The sequence below is a fragment of the Pseudorasbora parva genome, chromosome 4 (assembly GCF_024679245.1).
Source record: "Pseudorasbora parva isolate DD20220531a chromosome 4, ASM2467924v1, whole genome shotgun sequence".
NCBI classification, from domain to species: domain Eukaryota; kingdom Metazoa; phylum Chordata; class Actinopteri; order Cypriniformes; family Gobionidae; genus Pseudorasbora; species Pseudorasbora parva.
In genome coordinates, this window is record NC_090175.1 from 982,341 (window position 1) to 1,001,455 (window position 19,115).

General features: G+C 47.3%; 1 protein-coding gene across 3 annotated transcripts in view; it reads left to right on the top strand.

The window, feature by feature from the left end:
• Nucleotides 1–19,115, top strand: part of txndc11 (thioredoxin domain containing 11) — a 35,188-nt gene that overhangs the window by 12,935 nt on the left and 3,138 nt on the right. For 2 of the 3 annotated variants that reach the window (XM_067440443.1, XM_067440445.1), the window contains exons 4-11: nt 4,169–4,298; nt 8,914–9,007; nt 9,080–9,192; nt 9,474–9,671; nt 12,446–12,926; nt 13,355–13,500; nt 18,608–18,720; nt 18,839–18,919. In XM_067440443.1, the coding sequence (XP_067296544.1) occupies nt 4,169–4,298; nt 8,914–9,007; nt 9,080–9,192; nt 9,474–9,671; nt 12,446–12,926; nt 13,355–13,500; nt 18,608–18,720; nt 18,839–18,919 (1,356 nt within the window). The remainder of the gene's footprint in view (nt 1–4,168; nt 4,299–8,913; nt 9,008–9,079; nt 9,193–9,473; nt 9,672–12,445; nt 12,927–13,354; nt 13,501–18,607; nt 18,721–18,838; nt 18,920–19,115) is intronic. The other variant, XM_067440444.1, reaches the window with a different exon arrangement.

Consider the following 19,115-nt stretch of genomic DNA (forward strand, 5'->3'; position numbering starts at 1 on the left):
GAGGTACACACACTCATCTGTACTACTGGAGGTACACACACTCATCTGTACTACTGGAGAGACAACAGCTTCACTATTCAGGTCAACAGTACAGTAATGAACATTTGGAGGAGATCTTTTGCTAGTATAAACAATTTGTGCAATAATTACGGTCCATTAATGAGCACTGATATATATTATAGTGTACTGATTAAGGTTAAAATGGAGAATTCAAATGCAAAGAGGCGACTTTAGAATCGTTTAGTGTCTGGAAATATCATAACCTTCATCTGTAATCCCATGGTTTACCCATGTGGTGCCTGTATGGCTCTTTAATATTCATGCATCTAGATTAGATTTCCTTAAAGGGGACATTTTAAAACATTAACACCTTCCTATCCTAATATTATTTATTATACTTATATAAGCGAACAATAGTGAAAATGAATGAATGCGACCAAATACAATTTAACCCAAGAAAAGCTTAAAATAGATCTTAAAAAGGCAAACTTATTTGACCTTATATGTACAGTATCCTTTATACATACAGGTCCTTCTCAAAAAAATGTTAATTAAATAAATTTAAAAAATAAGTTCATTATTCAGGTCTTTTATTGTTTTAATACTGATGATTTTGGCACACAGCTCATGAAAACCCAAAAATTCCCATCTCAAAAAAATAGCATATTTCATCCGACCAATGAAAGAAAAGTGTTTTTAATACAAAAAAAGTCAGCCTTCCAATAATGATGTTCAGTTCTGCACTCAACACTTGGTGGGGAATCCTTTAGCAGAAATGACTGCTTCAGTGCGGCGTGGCATGGAGGCGATCAGCCTGTGGCTCTGCTGAGGTGTTCTGGAGGCGATCAGCCTGTGGCACTGCTGAGGTGTTCTGGAGGCGATCAGCCTGTGGCGCTGCTGAGGTGTTCTGGAGGCGATCAGCCTGTGGCACTGCTGAGGTGTTCTGGAGGCGATCAGCCTGTGGCACTGCTGAGGTGTTCTGGAGGCGATCAGCCTGTGGCACTGCTGAGGTGTTCTGGAGGCGATCAGCCTGTGGCGCTGCTGAGGTGTTCTGGAGGCGATCAGCCTGTGGCGCTGCTGAGGTGTTCTGGAGGCGATCAGCCTGTGGCACTGCTGAGGTGTTCTGGAGGCGATCAGCCTGTGGCACTGCTGAGGTGTTCTGGAGGCGATCAGCCTGTGGCGCTGCTGAGGTGTTCTGGAGGCGATCAGCCTGTGGCGCTGCTGAGGTGTTCTGGAGGCGATCAGCCTGTGGCTCTGCTGAGGTGTTCTGGAGGCGATCAGCCTGTGGCTCTGCTGAGGTGTTCTGGAGGCGATCAGCCTGTGGCGATGCTGAGGTGTTCTGGAGGCGATCAGCCTGTGGCACTGCTGAGGTGTTCTGGAGGCGATCAGCCTGTGGCACTGCTGAGGTGTTCTGGAGGCGATCAGCCTGTGGCTCTGCTGAGGTGTTCTGGAGGCGATCAGCCTGTGGCGCTGCTGAGGTGTTCTGGAGGCGATCAGCCTGTGGCGCTGCTGAGGTGTTCTGGAGGCGATCAGCCTGTGGCGCTGCTGAGGTGTTCTGGAGGCAATCAGCCTGTGGCTCTGCTGAGGTGTTCTGGAGGCGATCAGCCTGTGGCGCTGCTGAGGTGTTCTGGAGGCGATCAGCCTGTGGCGCTGCTGAGGTGTTCTGGAGGCGATCAGCCTGTGGCGCTGCTGAGGTGTTCTGAAGGCGATCAGCCTGTGGCGCTGCTGAGGTGTTCTGAAGGCGATCAGCCTGTGGCGCTGCTGAGGTGTTCTGGAGGCGATCAGCCTGTGGCGCTGCTGAGGTGTTCTGGAGGCGATCAGCCTGTGGCGCTGCTGAGGTGTTCTGGAGGCGATCAGCCTGTGGCGCTGCTGAGGTGTTCTGGAGGCGATCAGCCTGTGGCTCTGCTGAGGTGTTCTGGAGGCGATCAGCCTGTGGCTCTGCTGAGGTGTTCTGGAGGCCCAGGATGCTTCGATAGCGGCCTTAAGCTCATCCAGAGTGCTGGGTCTCGCGTCTCTCAACTTTCTCTTCACAACATCCCACAGATTCTCTATGGGGTTCAGGTCAGGAGAGTTGAGCAAAGTAACACCATGGTCAGTAAACCATTTACCAGTGGTTTTGGCACTCTGAGCAGGTGCCAGGTCTGCTGAAAAACCAAATCTTCATCTCCATAAAGCTTTTCAGCAGATGGAAGCATGAAGTGCTCAAATCTCCTGATAGCGAGCTGCATTGACCCTGCCCTTGATAAAACACAGTGGACCAACACCAGCAGCTGACATGGCACCCCAGACCATCACTGACTGTGGGGACTTGACACTGGACTTCAGGCATTTGGGCATTTCCTTCTCCCCAGTCTTCCTCCAGACTCTGGCACCTTGATTTCCCAATGACATGCAAAATTTGCTTTCATCCGAAAAAAGTACTTTGGACCACTGAGCACCAGTCCAGTGCTGCTTCTCTGTAGCCCAGAAGTGTCTTGACCTGGGGAATGCGGCACCTGTAGCCCATTTCCTGCTCACGCCTGTGCACGGTGGCTCTGGATGTTTCTACTCCAGACTCAGTCCACTGCTTCCGCAGGTCCCCCAAGGTCTGGAATCGGTCCTTCTCCTCAATCTTCCTCAGGGTCCGTCACCTCTTCTCGTTTTTTGCCACACTTTTTCCTTCCCACAGACTTCCCACTGAGGTGCCGTGATACAGCACTCTGGGAACAGCCTATTCGTTCAGAAATGTCTTTCTGTGTCTTCCCCTCTCGCTTGAGGGTGTCAATGATGGCCTTCTGGACAGCAGTCGGGTCGGCAGTCTGACCCATGATTGCGGTTTTGAGTAATGAACAGGCGGGGAGTTTTTAAAAGCCTCAGGAATCTTTTGCAGGTGTCTAGAGTTCATTAGTTGATTCAGATGATTAGGTTAATAGCTCGTTTAGAGAACCGCTTCATGATATATGCTTATTTTTTGAGACAGGAATTTCGGGTTTTCAGAGCTGTGTGCCAAAATCATCAGTATTAAAACAATAAAAGACCTGAAATATTTCAGTTGGTGTGCAATGAATCTAAAATATATGAAAGTTAAATTTTTATCATTACATTATGGAAAATAATGAACTTTATCACAATATGCTAATTTTTTGAGAAGGACCTGTATATCAAGTGTGTTTTGTCTGGTTATTATGACGTTTGACCAATATTTGAGATGTGTGAAACTCTATTGGACTGAAATGGTGTTAGAAATACTCTCAGAAATAATTTCTGTCATAAAAGACTAAAATGTTTTAACTAAAACTTGACTAAAATGACGAGACTTTTAGTCGACTAACACTAACAAGGACATTTAGCTCAAGACTAAGACTAAATTAAAAATAGGTGACAAAATTAACACTAACACACTCAGACAGACACACACACATTCATCTGTACTACTGGAGTTATGCGCACACACACACACACACACACACACACTCAGACAGACACACAGACACACACATTCATCTGTACTACTGGAGTTACGCACGCACACACACACACACACACACACACACACACACACACTCAAACAGACATACAGACACACACATTCATCTGTACTACTGGAGTTAGGCACACACACACACACACACACACACACACACACACAGACACACACATTCATCTGTACTACTGGAGTTACGCACGCACACACACACACGCACACTCAGACAGACACACAGACACACACATTCATCTGTACTACTGGAGTTACGCACGCACACACACACACGCACACTCAGACAGACACACAGACACACACATTCATCTGTACTACTGGAGTTACGCACGCACACACACACACGCACACTCAGACAGACACACAGACACACACATTCATCTGTACTACTGGAGTTACGCACGCACACACACACACACTCAGACAGACACACAGACACACACATTCATCTGTACTACTGGAGTTACGCACGCACACACACACACACTCAGACAGACACACAGACACACACATTCATCTGTACTACTGGAGTTACGCACGCACACACACACACACACACGCACACTCAAACAGACACACAGACACACACATTCATCTGTACTACTGGAGGTACACACACGCTTACAGTAAAGTGAGCACAAGTTTATAAACACTCAGAATAATTGTGTGTGTGTGTGTGTGTGTGTGTAGGTTCGGTCCGATCGAGTACAGAGGTCCGGTTCAGTCGGAGTATCTGGAGAGCTTCATTCTGAGAGTTTCTACTCCACTAACATACCTGCCCACCAGGAGTGCCCTGCACACCTTCCTCACACACCAGCAGGTACACACACACTCTGCTGCGGCGGCGCATCCATGTGGACCGTTACACACACACACACACTCTGCTGCGGCGGCGCATCCATGTGGACCGTTACACACACACACACACTCTGCTGCGGCGGCGCATCCATGTGGACCGTTACACACACACACACACACTCTGCTGCGGCGGCGCATCCATGTGGACCGTTACACACACACACACACTCTGCTGCTGCGGCGCATCCATGTGGACCGTTACACACACACACACACACTCTGCTGCGGCGGCGCATCCATGTGGACCGTTACACACACACACACACTCTGCTGCTGCGGCGCATCCATGTGGACCGTTACACACACACACACACACACTCTGCTGCTGCGGCGCATCCATGTGGACCGTTTTACATACACACACACACACACACTCCTGCGGCGGCGCATCCATGTGGACCGTTTTACACACACACACACACACTCTGCTGCTGCGGCGCATCCATGTGGACCGTTACACACACACACACACACACACACACACACACACACACACACACACACACTGCTGCTGCGGCGCATCCATGTGGACCGTTACACACACACACACACACACACACACACACACACACACTCTGCTGCTGCGGCGCATCCATGTGGACCGTTACACACACACACTCTGCTGCTGCGGCGCATCCATGTGGACCGTTAAACACACACACACACACACTGCTGCTGCGGCGCATCCATGTGGACCGTTACACACACACACACACACACTGCTGCGGCGGCGCATCCATGTGGACCGTTTTACACACACACACACACACACTCTGCTGCTGCGGCGCATCCATGTGGACCGTTACACACACACACACACACACACACACTCTGCTGCTGCGCCGCATCCATGTGGACCATTACACACACACACACACACACTGCTGCTGCGGCGCATCCATGTGGACCGTTACACACACACACACACACACACACACACACACACACACTCTGCTGCTGCGGCGCATCCATGTGGACCGTTACACACACACACTCTGCTGCTGCGGCGCATCCATGTGGACCGTTAAACACACACACACACACACTGCTGCTGCGGCGCATCCATGTGGACCGTTACACACACACACACACACACTGCTGCGGCGGCGCATCCATGTGGACCGTTTTACACACACACACACACACACTCTGCTGCTGCGGCGCATCCATGTGGACCGTTACACACACACACACACACACACACTCTGCTGCTGCGCCGCATCCATGTGGACCATTACACACACACACACACACACACACACACACACACACACACACACACACACACACACACTCTGCTGCTGCGGCGCATCCATGTGGACCGTTACACACACACACACACACACACACACACTCTGCTGCTGCGCCGCATCTATGTGGACCATTACACACACACACACACACACACACACACACTCTGCTGCTGCGCCGCATCCATGTGGACCATTACACACACACACACACACACACACACACACACACACACACACACACTCTGCTGCTGCGGCACATCCATGTGGACCGTTACACACACACACACACACACACACACACTCTGCTGCTGCGCCGCATCCATGTGGACCGTTTTACACACACACTCTGCTGCGGCGGCGCATCCATGTGGACCGTTTTACACACACACACACACACACACACACACACACACACACTCTGCTGCTGCGGCGCATCCATGTGGACCGTTTTACACACACACATACATACACACACACACACACACACACACACACACACACACACTCTGCTGCTGCGGCGCATCCATGTGGACTGTTACACACACACACACACACACACTCTGCTGCGGCGACGCATCCATGTGGACCGTTACACACACACACACACACTCTGCTGCTGCGGCGCATCCATGTGGACCGTTTTACATACACACACACACACACACACACACACACTCTGCTGCGGCGGCGCATCCATGTGGATCGTTACACACACACACACACACACTCTGCTGCGGCGGCGCATCCATGTGGACCGTTACACACACACACACACACACACACACACTCTGCTGCGGCGGCGCATCCATGTGGACCGTTACACACACACACACACACACACACACACTCTGCTGCGGCGGCGCATCCATGTGGACCGTTACACACACACACACACACACACACTCTGCTGCGGCGGCGCATCCATGTGGACCGTTACACACACACACACACACACTCTGCTGCGGCGGCGCATCCATGTGGACCGTTACACACACACACACACACACTGCTGCGGCGGCGCATCCATGTGGACCGTTTTACACACACACTCTGCTGCGGCGGCGCATCCATGTGGACCGTTTTACACACACACACACACACAAACACACACATACACACACACACACACACACACACACACTCTGCTGCTGCGGCGCATCCATGTGGACCGTTACACACACACACACACACACTCTGCTGCTGCGGCGCATCCATGTGGACCGTTACACACACACACACACACACACACACACACTCTGCTGCTGCGGCGCATCCATGTGGACCGTTACACACACACACACACACACACACACACTCTGCTGCTGCGGCGCATCCATGTGGACCGTTACACACACACACACACACACACACATACATACATACACACACACACACACACACACACACACACACACACACACACACACACACACACACACACACACACACTCTGCTGCTGCTGCGGCGCATCCATGTGGACCGTTACACACACACACACACACTCTGCTGCTGCTGCGGCGCATCCATGTGGACCGTTACACACACACACACACTCTGCTGCTGCGGCGCATCCATGTGGACCGTTACAAACACACACACACACACACTCTGCTGCTGCGGCGCATCCATGTGGACCGTTACACACACACACACACACACACTGCTGCTGCGGCGCATCCATGTGGACCGTTACACACACACACACACACACACACACACACTCTGCTGCTGCGGCGCATCCATGTGGACCGTTACACACACACACTCTGCTGCTGCGGCGCATCCATGTGGACCGTTACACACACACACACACACACACACACTGCTGCGGCGGCGCATCCATGTGGACCGTTTTACACACACACACACACACACTCTGCTGCTGCGGCGCATCCATGTGGACCGTTACACACACACACACACACACACACACTCTGCTGCTGCGCCGCATCCATGTGGACCATTACACACACACACACACACACACACACACACACACACACACTCTGCTGCTGCGGCGCATCCATGTGGACCGTTACACACACACACACACACACACACACACACACTCTGCTGCTGCGCCGCATCCATGTGGACCATTACGCACACACACACACACACACACACTCTGCTGCTGCGCCGCATCCATGTGGACCATTACACACACACTCTGCTGCTGCGGCGCATCCATGTGGACCGTTACACACACACACACACACACACACACACACACACTCTGCTGCTGCGCCGCATCCATGTGGACCATTACACACACACACACACACACACACACACACACACACACACACACACACACTCTGCTGCTGCGGCGCATCCATGTGGACCGTGCATCTGCACTCACCGGTGGCCGTCTGCCTTTAGTGATGAAGTAAATGAATGCGGCGACTCGTTAATGAAGCAGGGCCGTATTCTGCTTAATGATCGACCGATATTGATTTTTTTTATTACCGATTATTTGCATGTTTATGTACCGATATATACGGTATTTTCCGGACTATAAGTCACACTGTTTTCATAGTTTGGCTGGTCCTGCGACTTATATATCAAATGTAATTCATACTGACTGACAAGAATAAGAATAGCCGTGAGAATGCGCTCTATGCTGCTCCTGTAGCCTAATATTAACTTAAAGACAACAACTTAGAAAGACCGAACACAAACAAAATGCCCCATAAAGAAAATCTTATTCTGCAAAACACAAACAGCATGTAGTAAACTATGCAGCGGAGAACGAGTCTCACAGCGTTCGTCTCGCGCGGCGGAGCCTCTCCGGCAGAGAGCTCAGGCGTCTGTGGACTCGTTCTTCAGCTCTGGCCATCTTGCTTTCAGTCCGCCATTAGCTTTCTTTTTCTTCTTCATCACAGTTAAAGTAACCTCTGCTTTTCGCCGGTCCCTTACAAGTTTCTCACTCACTTCAAACTTTCTTTCTTCTGCTCGGTTATGCGGTGAAGCGGGCACGAGCGAGTGCAAATGCACACACTCCTCGTGTTGTCGTCACAAATGCACACACTCCTCGTGTTACAGAGCCAGGAGCTGACAGTCAAAAGCAGTACACTTGTGTGTAGTATAAAAGTTCAGCATTGCATTTGAAAACAATCAATAATCAAAGATGAGCATGCAGGCACACACACACACACACACAGACACACACAGACACACACACAGAGACGCACACACATACATACCGACATACATCAGGGGACTAATGTAGTGTGTGTGTGTGTGTGTGTCTCTGTGCGTGTCTGTGTGTGTTTGTGTCTCTCTCTGTGTGTATGTGTGCGTGTGTGTGTGTGTGTGCTCCAGCAGGCTGTGGTGGGTTATTTCCAGTTTAACTCGTCCCCTCAGCCGGCCGGTTTCATCAGCTTCCTGTTATCAGCTCTGCACGCGCTCAGAAGAGGTACTGCCATCGCTCACACATCACTAATGCTTACCCTATGACCTCTGACATGCTGTCCTCTGATTGGCTCAGATCACCAGGGGGCGGTGCGGTTCGCTGTGGTGACCAATCAGGCGGTGGCGGAGGCCATTTCACTCAGCGAAGATGAAAGTGTGTATTTACACCGGCATTTGAACAGCTCGCTGGTGAGTTAATGATCACACACACGCACTCACACACTCATTCTGATGATACACACACACACACACACACACACACACACACACACACACACACACACACACACACTCATGATACACACACAGTGGAATATAACTGGTGAGTTAATACACACAAACACACACAGACTCATTCTAATGATCACACACACTCATTCTGATAATCACACACTCATTCTGATAAACCCACACACACACTCATTCTGATAATCACACACACGGTGAAGTGTGCCGGTTTCTGAACGCAGGTTTTCCCGCGAGCGCAGAGGAACCTCACCGCTCAGGCCGTCTGTGATTGGGTGTTTGAGAATAGAGAGAGCGTCATTCACTGGATTCAGCCAACGGGAGCAAAGAGTTACTCACTGGAGGCGGAGCTACAGAAAGGCCCCGCCCTCCTCACCTTCCTCCCACACAATCCCCTCACAGCCAATCAGCTGCTCAACCAGGTACACTCAGTGCTTTTATAATTCAACATGCATTTATAACACGAATGTATGATATTTAAGTTCTTGATATGATTAATATCCACACTTGAGTAAAAAATATGATTATGAGAGAGTGCTTCATTAATTCTCTATCTCATAGAGCATCGTTCTTTGTTTTATGAATTTGCAGGGCAGTCTAAATCTGTGGTTTGTCTCATTTGTTATGAAGATATATACATAAATCTAAGCAGAAAGTTTAAAACTGTTGCGTTTACTTCACACGAGCAGCAATTTCCCCCTATTCCCAAAGTAACTTTATGAAGTGATGTAATTACACAACGACATGAACATGAACCCCATCAGTGACCAACGCAGTTATAGGCTGAATCCCACAGATAGGGCATTATTTGAAGGCACTGCCATCTGTAGTGGTGTCCGAAACCATAGTGGACGTTATTGAGTTCACTCATTCAATCCCACAATGCACCACAATAACGAGAGTACAGCTGATGTACACACAACGGCTGTCTGACTTCACACACTTGTTCTCATTCACTCCTTAAGTGAACTGTCTTAACTGTACTGACGTAGGGAACAGTAAACGATTTCAGATTCGGCCTGTTTTCATCTTCACAGTGGACTGTTGTATTTAAGTCAGGAGTTGATCTTTACAGTTGCAAGATTGACCTTTTTGTTACTAGTGGGTTAAATCATACTAGTTTCAGAAACCTTACAGTTGTATATTAATATGTACATTTCCGTTACAGTGAGAGGTTGCACTTTGTGCATTGGAAGCACGTATTTTAACAGATGATGCTACCTCTGTAAAACAGAAAGCACACATTTTATTTATATACTGTATTTATTTTTGTACAATATGTACGTTACTTTTACAGAAGTTGTAGCATAACCTTTTTATAAACCTGCAGAAGTTGTTTGACTCATAAATGTTTTGTAAGTAAAAAGCAACATTGTTCTGGAAGGACTGGTTAAAGGGGTCCTTTAGCTGGAGGTTCAGCTCATCAGTGGGCAGCCTTGTCCTCCTCCTCTCCTTCACTGCTGGGACAGTGTCTGCCTCTACATGCACTGCTGGAAGGACTGGTTAAAGAGGTCATTATAGCTGGAGGTTCAGCTCATCAGTGGGCAGCCTTGTCCTCCTCCTCTCCTTCACTGCTGGGACAGTGTCTGCCTCTACATGCACTGCTGGAAGGACTGGTTAAAGAGGTCATTATAGCTGGAGGTTCAGCTCATCAGTGGGCAGCCTTGTCCTCCTCTCCTTCACTGCTGGGACAGTGTCTGCCTCTACATGCACTGCTGGAAGGACTGGTTAAAGAGGTCATTATAGCTGGAGGTTCAGCTCATCAGTGGGCAGCCTTGTCCTCCTCCTCTCCTTCACTGCTGGGACAGTGTCTGCCTCTACATGCACTGCTGGAAGGACTGGTTAAAGAGGTCATTATAGCTGGAGGTTCAGCTCATCAGTGGGCAGCCTTGTCCTCCTCCTCTCCTTCACTGCTGGGACAGTGTCTGCCTCTACATGCACTGCTGGAAGGACTGGTTAAAGAGGTCATTATAGCTGGAGGTTCAGCTCATCAGTGGGCAGCCTTGTCCTCCTCCTCTCCTTCACTGCTGGGACAGTGTCTGCCTCTACATGCACTGCTGGAAGGACTGGTTAAAGAGGTCATTATAGCTGGAGGTTCACCTCATCAGTGGGCAGCCTTGTCCTCCTCCTCTCCTTCACTGCTGGGACAGTGTCTGCCTCTACATGCATTGCTGGAAGGACTGGTTAAAGAGGTCATTATAGCTTGAGGTTCACCTCATCAGTGGGCAGCCTTGTCCTCCTCCTCTCCTTCACTGCTGGGACAGTGTCTGCCTCTACATGCATTGCTGGAAGGACTGGTTAAAGAGGTCATTATAGCTGGAGGTTCACCTCATCAGTGGGCAGCCTTGTCCTCCTCTCCTTCACTGCTGGGACAGTGTCTGCCTCTACATGCACTGCTTTACCTGAGTCTGACCATACCAACTCTAAAAATAAAAAAAGTAGGAAGATGTGGTCACTTGGTCATACTGATAGCCCTGAACTAGTGGAGGTAATCCTGCTCCTGTTTGACCAGCCTCTGGACCTCCTCAAGGTTGATCGAGACTATTAGAGAGCGACTTCAACAGACTGTGTAAGACCGTACATGGAGTGTGTTTGAGCAATGGTGCGCACAGTCCTGTTTTCTGTCCTGTTGCCGATGCGTGTTATTTTCATTTATAGTTTATGCTGTTCCCTTTGGATAACTCGAGAGGAACGCTCAACTAGTCCAGTGTTTGTACCTAAAGTGTGCAAGCCAGCTCTTGGCTGGGAACAGGTGGGATCCACTGGCTGTCCATTGGCCGGCTTTCTCCTCATCAGTAAAAAGTGCGGTGGCATTGTTCCTGTGTGTTGCATCACATGTGACAACTTAACCATGATAGAGGTGGTAGTATAAAAACTCTCCCAGTTGACTGATTTACCCTGGTTTATATCCTGCCCCTAGTTCTCTGGTTTGGATCAACTGATTGGTCCTTCATGAAGTGCTCTTGTGTTAGGGTTCGTTCTAGCATAGAGACTGGCAGCGTCAGTCCTGGAGTGCCAGGCCGAGTTTAGCTCCAACCCTGAAAACCCTCACCTGCCAGTAGCCGTAGTAATCCTGGAGACATTGAGCTGCAGGCCAGCGGCACTCCAGGATTGGCATTGCCCATCCGTGTTCTGTATTTGTCAGGAAGTGTTTGTGTTTGAGGATCACATGACTGATGTCTTCTGTCCGTGTCAGGTGACAGATGTGGCGTTGCGTTATCACTCCTGCTGCGGCTTTGAGGACGGTGCGTCCGCCATCCCGCTCTGCTGTCAGTCTCTGCTGGTTTCCGGCTCCAGCGGGGAAGAGCGCGTCTGTGAGGTGTGTGTGAGCCGCTCCGCTCCCGACTCTCCCTGTTGGGCTCTCGGTGTGTATATGGAGCAGCTCCAGCTCTCCAGCGCCGCCTGCAGGAGTGTCCTGAGCTCGTACAGTCGGTTCAGCCAGGTCAGCGTCTGCTGCAGGAGCGCCCCGAGGCCTCAGCTCTGCCCGCTGGACTCAATCACTGGCCTGCAATGCCGCACCAATAAGACGCTGCGCTTCCTCCTGCTGGACGCGGAGCTCCACTGGCCACTGGCCCGGAGACTCGGAGCATCTGGAAACCACAGCGGCCAGCCCTTCATCACCATCATCAACCTCAGAGACGAGACGCACTATGTGCTCAAGCACACCGACTCACTGGGTACTCACACACACTCTTTCACACACATTCTCTCTCTCTCTCTCTCTCTCTCCCTCTCTCTCTCTCTCTCTCTCTCTCGCTCGCTCGCTCGCTCGCTCGCTCGCTCGCGCGCACACACACACATACACTCTCACACACATACACTCTCACACACATACACTCTCACACACATACACTCTCACACACATACACTCTCACACTCACTCATTTAGACTCACATTCACTCACTTATTCAGACACACACACTCACGCACGCACGCAAACCACTCAAACTCTCACTCACTCACTCACTCACTCACTCACTTACTCAGACACACGCTCACTCACTCACTCACTCACTCAGACACACGCTCACAGACACACACACATACACTGTTGGTGCACCTTTAATAATCGCTGTTCTCTCTCTCTGTGTGTGTGGGGAGCAGAAGACTTCATCCAGAACTTCAGTGTGAGCTTCAGTCCTTTACACAGACATCTGATGGGACACAAACAACATCAGCAGCACACTCAACCCCTCATACAGGAAGTGACCTCAGACAGCTTCCTGGACACCGTCATGGACTCTCAGACTGTGAGAACAGCTCTTCTCTTTAATGCTTTTATATGGGGGAAAGAAAAAACAGCACACAACCAGCATAATACATTATTCAGTAAATTAATAATTTAGAATAAAGTTCCAATCACACCAAGAATGATAAGTATAGTGAATATCACACTGCTTAAAAAACTTAAAGGAACACTTAAATATCACAGTGTGACACCAAGCCAATTATACAAGGAAATCAGTCTGTCCAGCTAGGAAGAGTATGAGATTGTGAATCAGTTTCTAATGAAGTGGCAGCAGGTGCTCTAGGAGACTACCCCAATGATGGACTGATTTTGCAGGCGGTGGCATAGATGATTTTTTTTTCAGAGCTGTAAAAGTACAATTTTTAAACAGATTAAAGTGCAAAAGAATTAGGCTATAAAGAACAACAGGTAGTCTAACAAATAAGGTCTCCTTATTTAATGCATTAACTAAGATTGAGCAATAGCTACATTTGGTACAGAAAGTATAATGTTTTTGGTAATGTTAGTTAAGAAACCCTGATCATTGTTAGTTTTATCTTAGGTCCATTAAAAGTTATTTTGATTTGATTGTAATGTTATTAAACAGTAACTAAGAAATTAACATTACTCAGAATGATTAATTCTTTATAAGTATTTTTCATTGTCAGTTTGGTAATAATGAATTAACATGTTAACTAATGAAGTCGTATGTCTCAAAGTTTTACTGAACAATAACAAATAATCAGAACAGTTCTAATCATTAGGGCATGTTGTAGTCCAGATTAAAACATAAAAATGTTTAGGTTTGAAAATAAATAGCCTATTAAGTCTTTAAGTATTAAGTATTTGGTGCTGTGATGAACAACATTGAGATTACAAAAACGAATGGCTGTTTTAAAAACTACACGCGTTTTGTGTTTGTTTGCTGGTTTCCGGGGTAACTGCTGCATTCTACCGTTCATCAGCGCCCTCTGCTGTCACTGAGCGGCACTTCAGCAGCGCGTCTCCTTCACCGGTTCATCAGCGCCCTCTGCTGTCACTGAGCGGCACTTCAGCAGCGCGTCTCCTTCACCGGTTCATCAGCGCCCTCTGCTGTCACTGAGCGGCACTTCAGCAGCGCGTCTCCTTCACCGGTTCATCAGCGCCCTCTGCTGTCACTGAGCGGCACTTCAGCAGCGCGTCTCCTTCACCGGTTCAGTCATGTGCAAACGCACGCTGGGCTTGTTTATATCTGAGCGCGTGTCCCTTTGACGCAGAATACAGCGGTGTTGAGCATTTATACGGTTGATGGGCAAAGTATTCTTGAGTGCATTATAAAAAAATTATAAATTGTTAATAAATTATTATTTATGATATTTTAAAATGCCTACGATAACAATATCGTGCATATTCATTATCGTGATAAATCGCATTATCGAAAATCGGCACATGTCTATTAGGGTCCTTGTCAATGTGTGTAGCATGAGGCAGTACCTGTAACCCAATCAGTCTCGCTCCTCCAGGATGGCACATTAATGCGTACCATCGCAAGGAGGCTTGGTGTGTCTCCCAGCACAGTTTAAAGTTGTTACATGAGGAGAGCTGGGCAGAGACGTAGAAGAAAACCACTCCGCAGCAGGATGAGCCCTACAAAAAGACCTCAAACAGGCGACTGGTGTGCACGTTTCTGACCAAACAATCAGAAAAACACTTCATGAGGGCCCAACGTTGTCTAGTGGGACTTGTGCACTGCTCAGCAACTCGCTGCTCGGTGGTTCACGTGGGCTTTCTAAAAACCGGAAGGTTGGTGGTTCAATCCCTGGTTCCATCTAACCAAGTGTCCATGAGTAAGATACCTACCTAACCCCAGCTGCTCCCGACGAGCTGGATGGCGCCTTACATGGCTGACACCGCCGTCGGTGTATGAATGAGAGAATGGGTGAATGTGAGGCAAGATGTAAAGTGCTTCGGATCGCCATGGGTCTGTTAAAAGCGTTATATAAATGCAGTCCAGTTACCATTTACTATTCCTCCTGTTGCATGATAATGCCCGGCCTCATGTGGCCAGAGTGTGTTGGCAGTTTTATGATGACGAAGGCATTGATGCCATTGACTGGCCCTCACGTTCCCCAGACCTGAATCCATTTAAAAACTTCTGGGGCATTATGTATCAGAGCATCCGAAGCCGCCAAGTAGGACCGCGGCCTGTCCAGGAGCTCACTGATGCCCTGATCCAGGTCTGGACACCATCTCCATCTCATCAGGAGCATACCTCTACAGCCTAGTTCAGACTGCACGATTTTCAAGCTCGTCAGGTCACTGCTTGGAATAGTTATTAAAAGAAATGATAAACTGCAGAAAGTTTGCGCTTCAAATTGTCTGTGCGCTAATCTGTGGGGAAAAAGAAAAGAGATTATGGTGGAGGAAATTGTTGGAGAGACAGAGGGAACAAGGATTGTGTTCTGCAAAGACAGTTTGAGGTAAATAATTAATTGTGTAATGTGCTGCTGCGTCTGGACGTGCAAATGTTTGGGCTTTATTACTGTTTGATAGAATTATAAATATATCTATTAAAATACTGCAGGGTTCCTGCGGGGTCTTAAAAAGTCTTAAATTCAGAAAGTTACGTTTAAGGCCTTAAAAAGTCTTAAAAACGCCCAGATTTTCATCCTAGGTCTTAAATTTAATTTACCAAAGTCTTAAAACTTTTCCTTCCGTTCAGAAACAAAACCTTTTAGTTTTCTTTACCCGACTGCTTCATGCATTTTTACTCCTTACACTTTTCCTTCAGCTTTTCAGAAAGCTGCGATTGGCAAACGGAAAGCAAGAAATTACCGTAATAAACCATATTTTGGCAAAAAGCGCTATTTGTCTTTAAGGATTTTTTTTAAGCGCGCCAAATGTTGAGGATTTACGGTCAAATAGCGCTTTAATATGCTGGCGCCAACACTCGCATTCTAATAGGGTTAAGCGTAATGTATTCTGATGTATTTGATCTGACTGGGTGGGCAGCTGTCAATCTCAGGCCCAACCGTAGCTCCGCCCCTATCATAGGCTGGTTGTTTTGTCTGGTCTGCACTTGTGTCTACGCGCGTTTTCAAAGAACATGGGTCTTTGCACACTGAGTCCGATATTTTCGCATGCGTTTTTTCATATTCGTGATCCGAAAAACTCGTCACGCACAGAGACCTTGCACCCTGAGTCCGATGCTTATGAATGAATGTGTTACGGGGAAAACCGCAAAACAAGACAAAGTGACGTCTAGTGAGGATGATTTGTTTGTCCTGAGGAGATAATGGGTTCATCTAACGTTACTCCTGTGATCGCGTAGAGAGGAGAGTTTCCCTATCAAGCGGGATTATCCAGATCGACCGATTCAAAGCTGCAGTTTCAGTGGCTCAGTTTGATGCTTTGCTAGCGATACTGGAGACATATTAACACCTGGCAGTATGTCTATGGATCCAATCACACACACACACACACACACACACACACACACACACACACACACACACACACACACACACACACACACACAGACAGAGCTTTACAGACCCTTACGAAACAAAAATATATTGCAATATATTTGAAAATACCATGCAATATATTCACATATAACGTTATGGGATTTAATATTTATATTTTCCAATATATTGAAAGCGGCCATCATTTGTATATTTTCCAATATATTGCATGAATATATAATATATTTTATAATGCCATCAATATATTATTCCATATATTAAAATATATTTCAAGAAAATATATTGGTAAATTTCCTTTCGTAAGGGGAGACTTGATGTGCTATAATTATAGCTGTGATATAATATTTGTAGCATTTTTGCTAGAATAATATGTATGGTGGCTCTGAGTTGTCAAAACGTCTCAAAATGCGTTTTTACGGATGCGAAAACGCAGAAAATCGAACCTGTTCCAAAAAATTTTTTTGACGGACGAAAGTTTCGGAGGCAGTGTGCAAGCGTGATTGACATAACGTGAGGTCGAATTTATTTTTGCAAGTGCGTAAATTATTATTCTAGCAAAAATACCACAAATAATATTATTATATCACAGCTATAATTATAGCACATCAAGTCTCTGTAAAGCTGTGTGATCGGATCCATAGACATACTGCCAGGTGTTTGGGATCAATTGATTCACGGAAATTAGTGGTCTTCTTTTTAATATGTGTCTCCAGTATCGCTAGCAAAGCATCAAACTGACACTTTTAATCGGTCGGTCTTGATCCCGCTTGATAAGGAGGGGAAACTCTACGCGATCACAGGAGTCTCTCCACATCTCCTCAGGACAAACAAATTATCCTCACTAGACGTCACTTTGTCTTGTTTTGCGTTTTTATCCCCGTAACGCATTCATTAATACGCATCGGACTCAGTGTGCAAGATCTCTGTGCGTGACGAATTTTTCGGAATACGAAAAACCGCATGCGAAAATATCGGACTCAGTATTTTGATATCAGTTTCTGAGTTTATTTAATGTTTCTATAACTGAATCAATAAAAATAGAATGTTTGAGAGTTTCTGAGATCATTTATAATGCTTTTAGTAATGCGTCGTGTTGGTCTTAAATTTCACTCATAATGGTCTTAAAAGGTCTTAAATTTAACTTACTGAAACCTGCAAGAACCCTGTACTGATATTCTGTCTATAACTCTTCCCTGAACCTCCCGCTGTACTGTATCTCACTCTCTCATTGTTGTCGGTCATCGCAGATGTAATTTTCAGTCAGAACTCGTTTCACACAGCAGGATTATGAATCGCAGACAGGTCCAGATATTTAGCTTGCCAAATATCTCACGGCCGTCAGCGATTCTTTCTGATCGCGTCTTTGATCATTCACACTGCGTGATTGCCACTCGGGTGCACGAGCACCGATTTGCCGATGATTTCGGGCATTTGTCGGCAATTTCGCAAAACCTGTTAGCGAGTCAAATTCGGGGCTAAAATCGGGCAGTGTGAACTCGGCTTAAGCCTCTAACTTCAGTTTTTTACATTGATTTTTGTATGATTTTGAATCCAGCCCTCAGTGTGATGATCATTTGTCTTTCCATTTACTGTTTGTTCTTCACCAATTATAGAATGTATTTAAAGAAATGTAGACAATAACTGTGGTGTTCTCTGTCTCTTCAGGACGTCCTGCTGTTGTATTATTCAGCCTGGTGCGGCTTCTGCTCGCTTCTCAATCATGTGTTTCTTCAACTGGCCCGTCTGTTCCAGGGAAACAGCGCCCTCATGGTGGCCAGGTGTGGAACTGCACCTTCACATTAACTTCTCATGACATTATCAGCAGTTACAGCTGCTCTGCAGTATCATTGTGTGTTCATTACTGTGAGTTAGAGCTTGTTCTGTTGTTGTTTTCAGAGTGAATGTTGGTCATAATGATCTGCCCTGGGAGTTTATGGTGGATCATCTGCCCTCCGTGCTGTTCTTCCCCCGGCACAGGTTAATAAAGTGCACAACTCTTTTCCATACAGTAGGGCTGTGCGATATTGAAGAAATGCGATATGCAGTATCTTATTAAATAATGCAATATTCAATATGCTATACGATATTGCTATTAGTGTGTAAAATCGATTAAAATTATATTTTAAAAAAGTATTTAAAAACTGAGAATTTTAAATACCGTAAGTGAAAATAT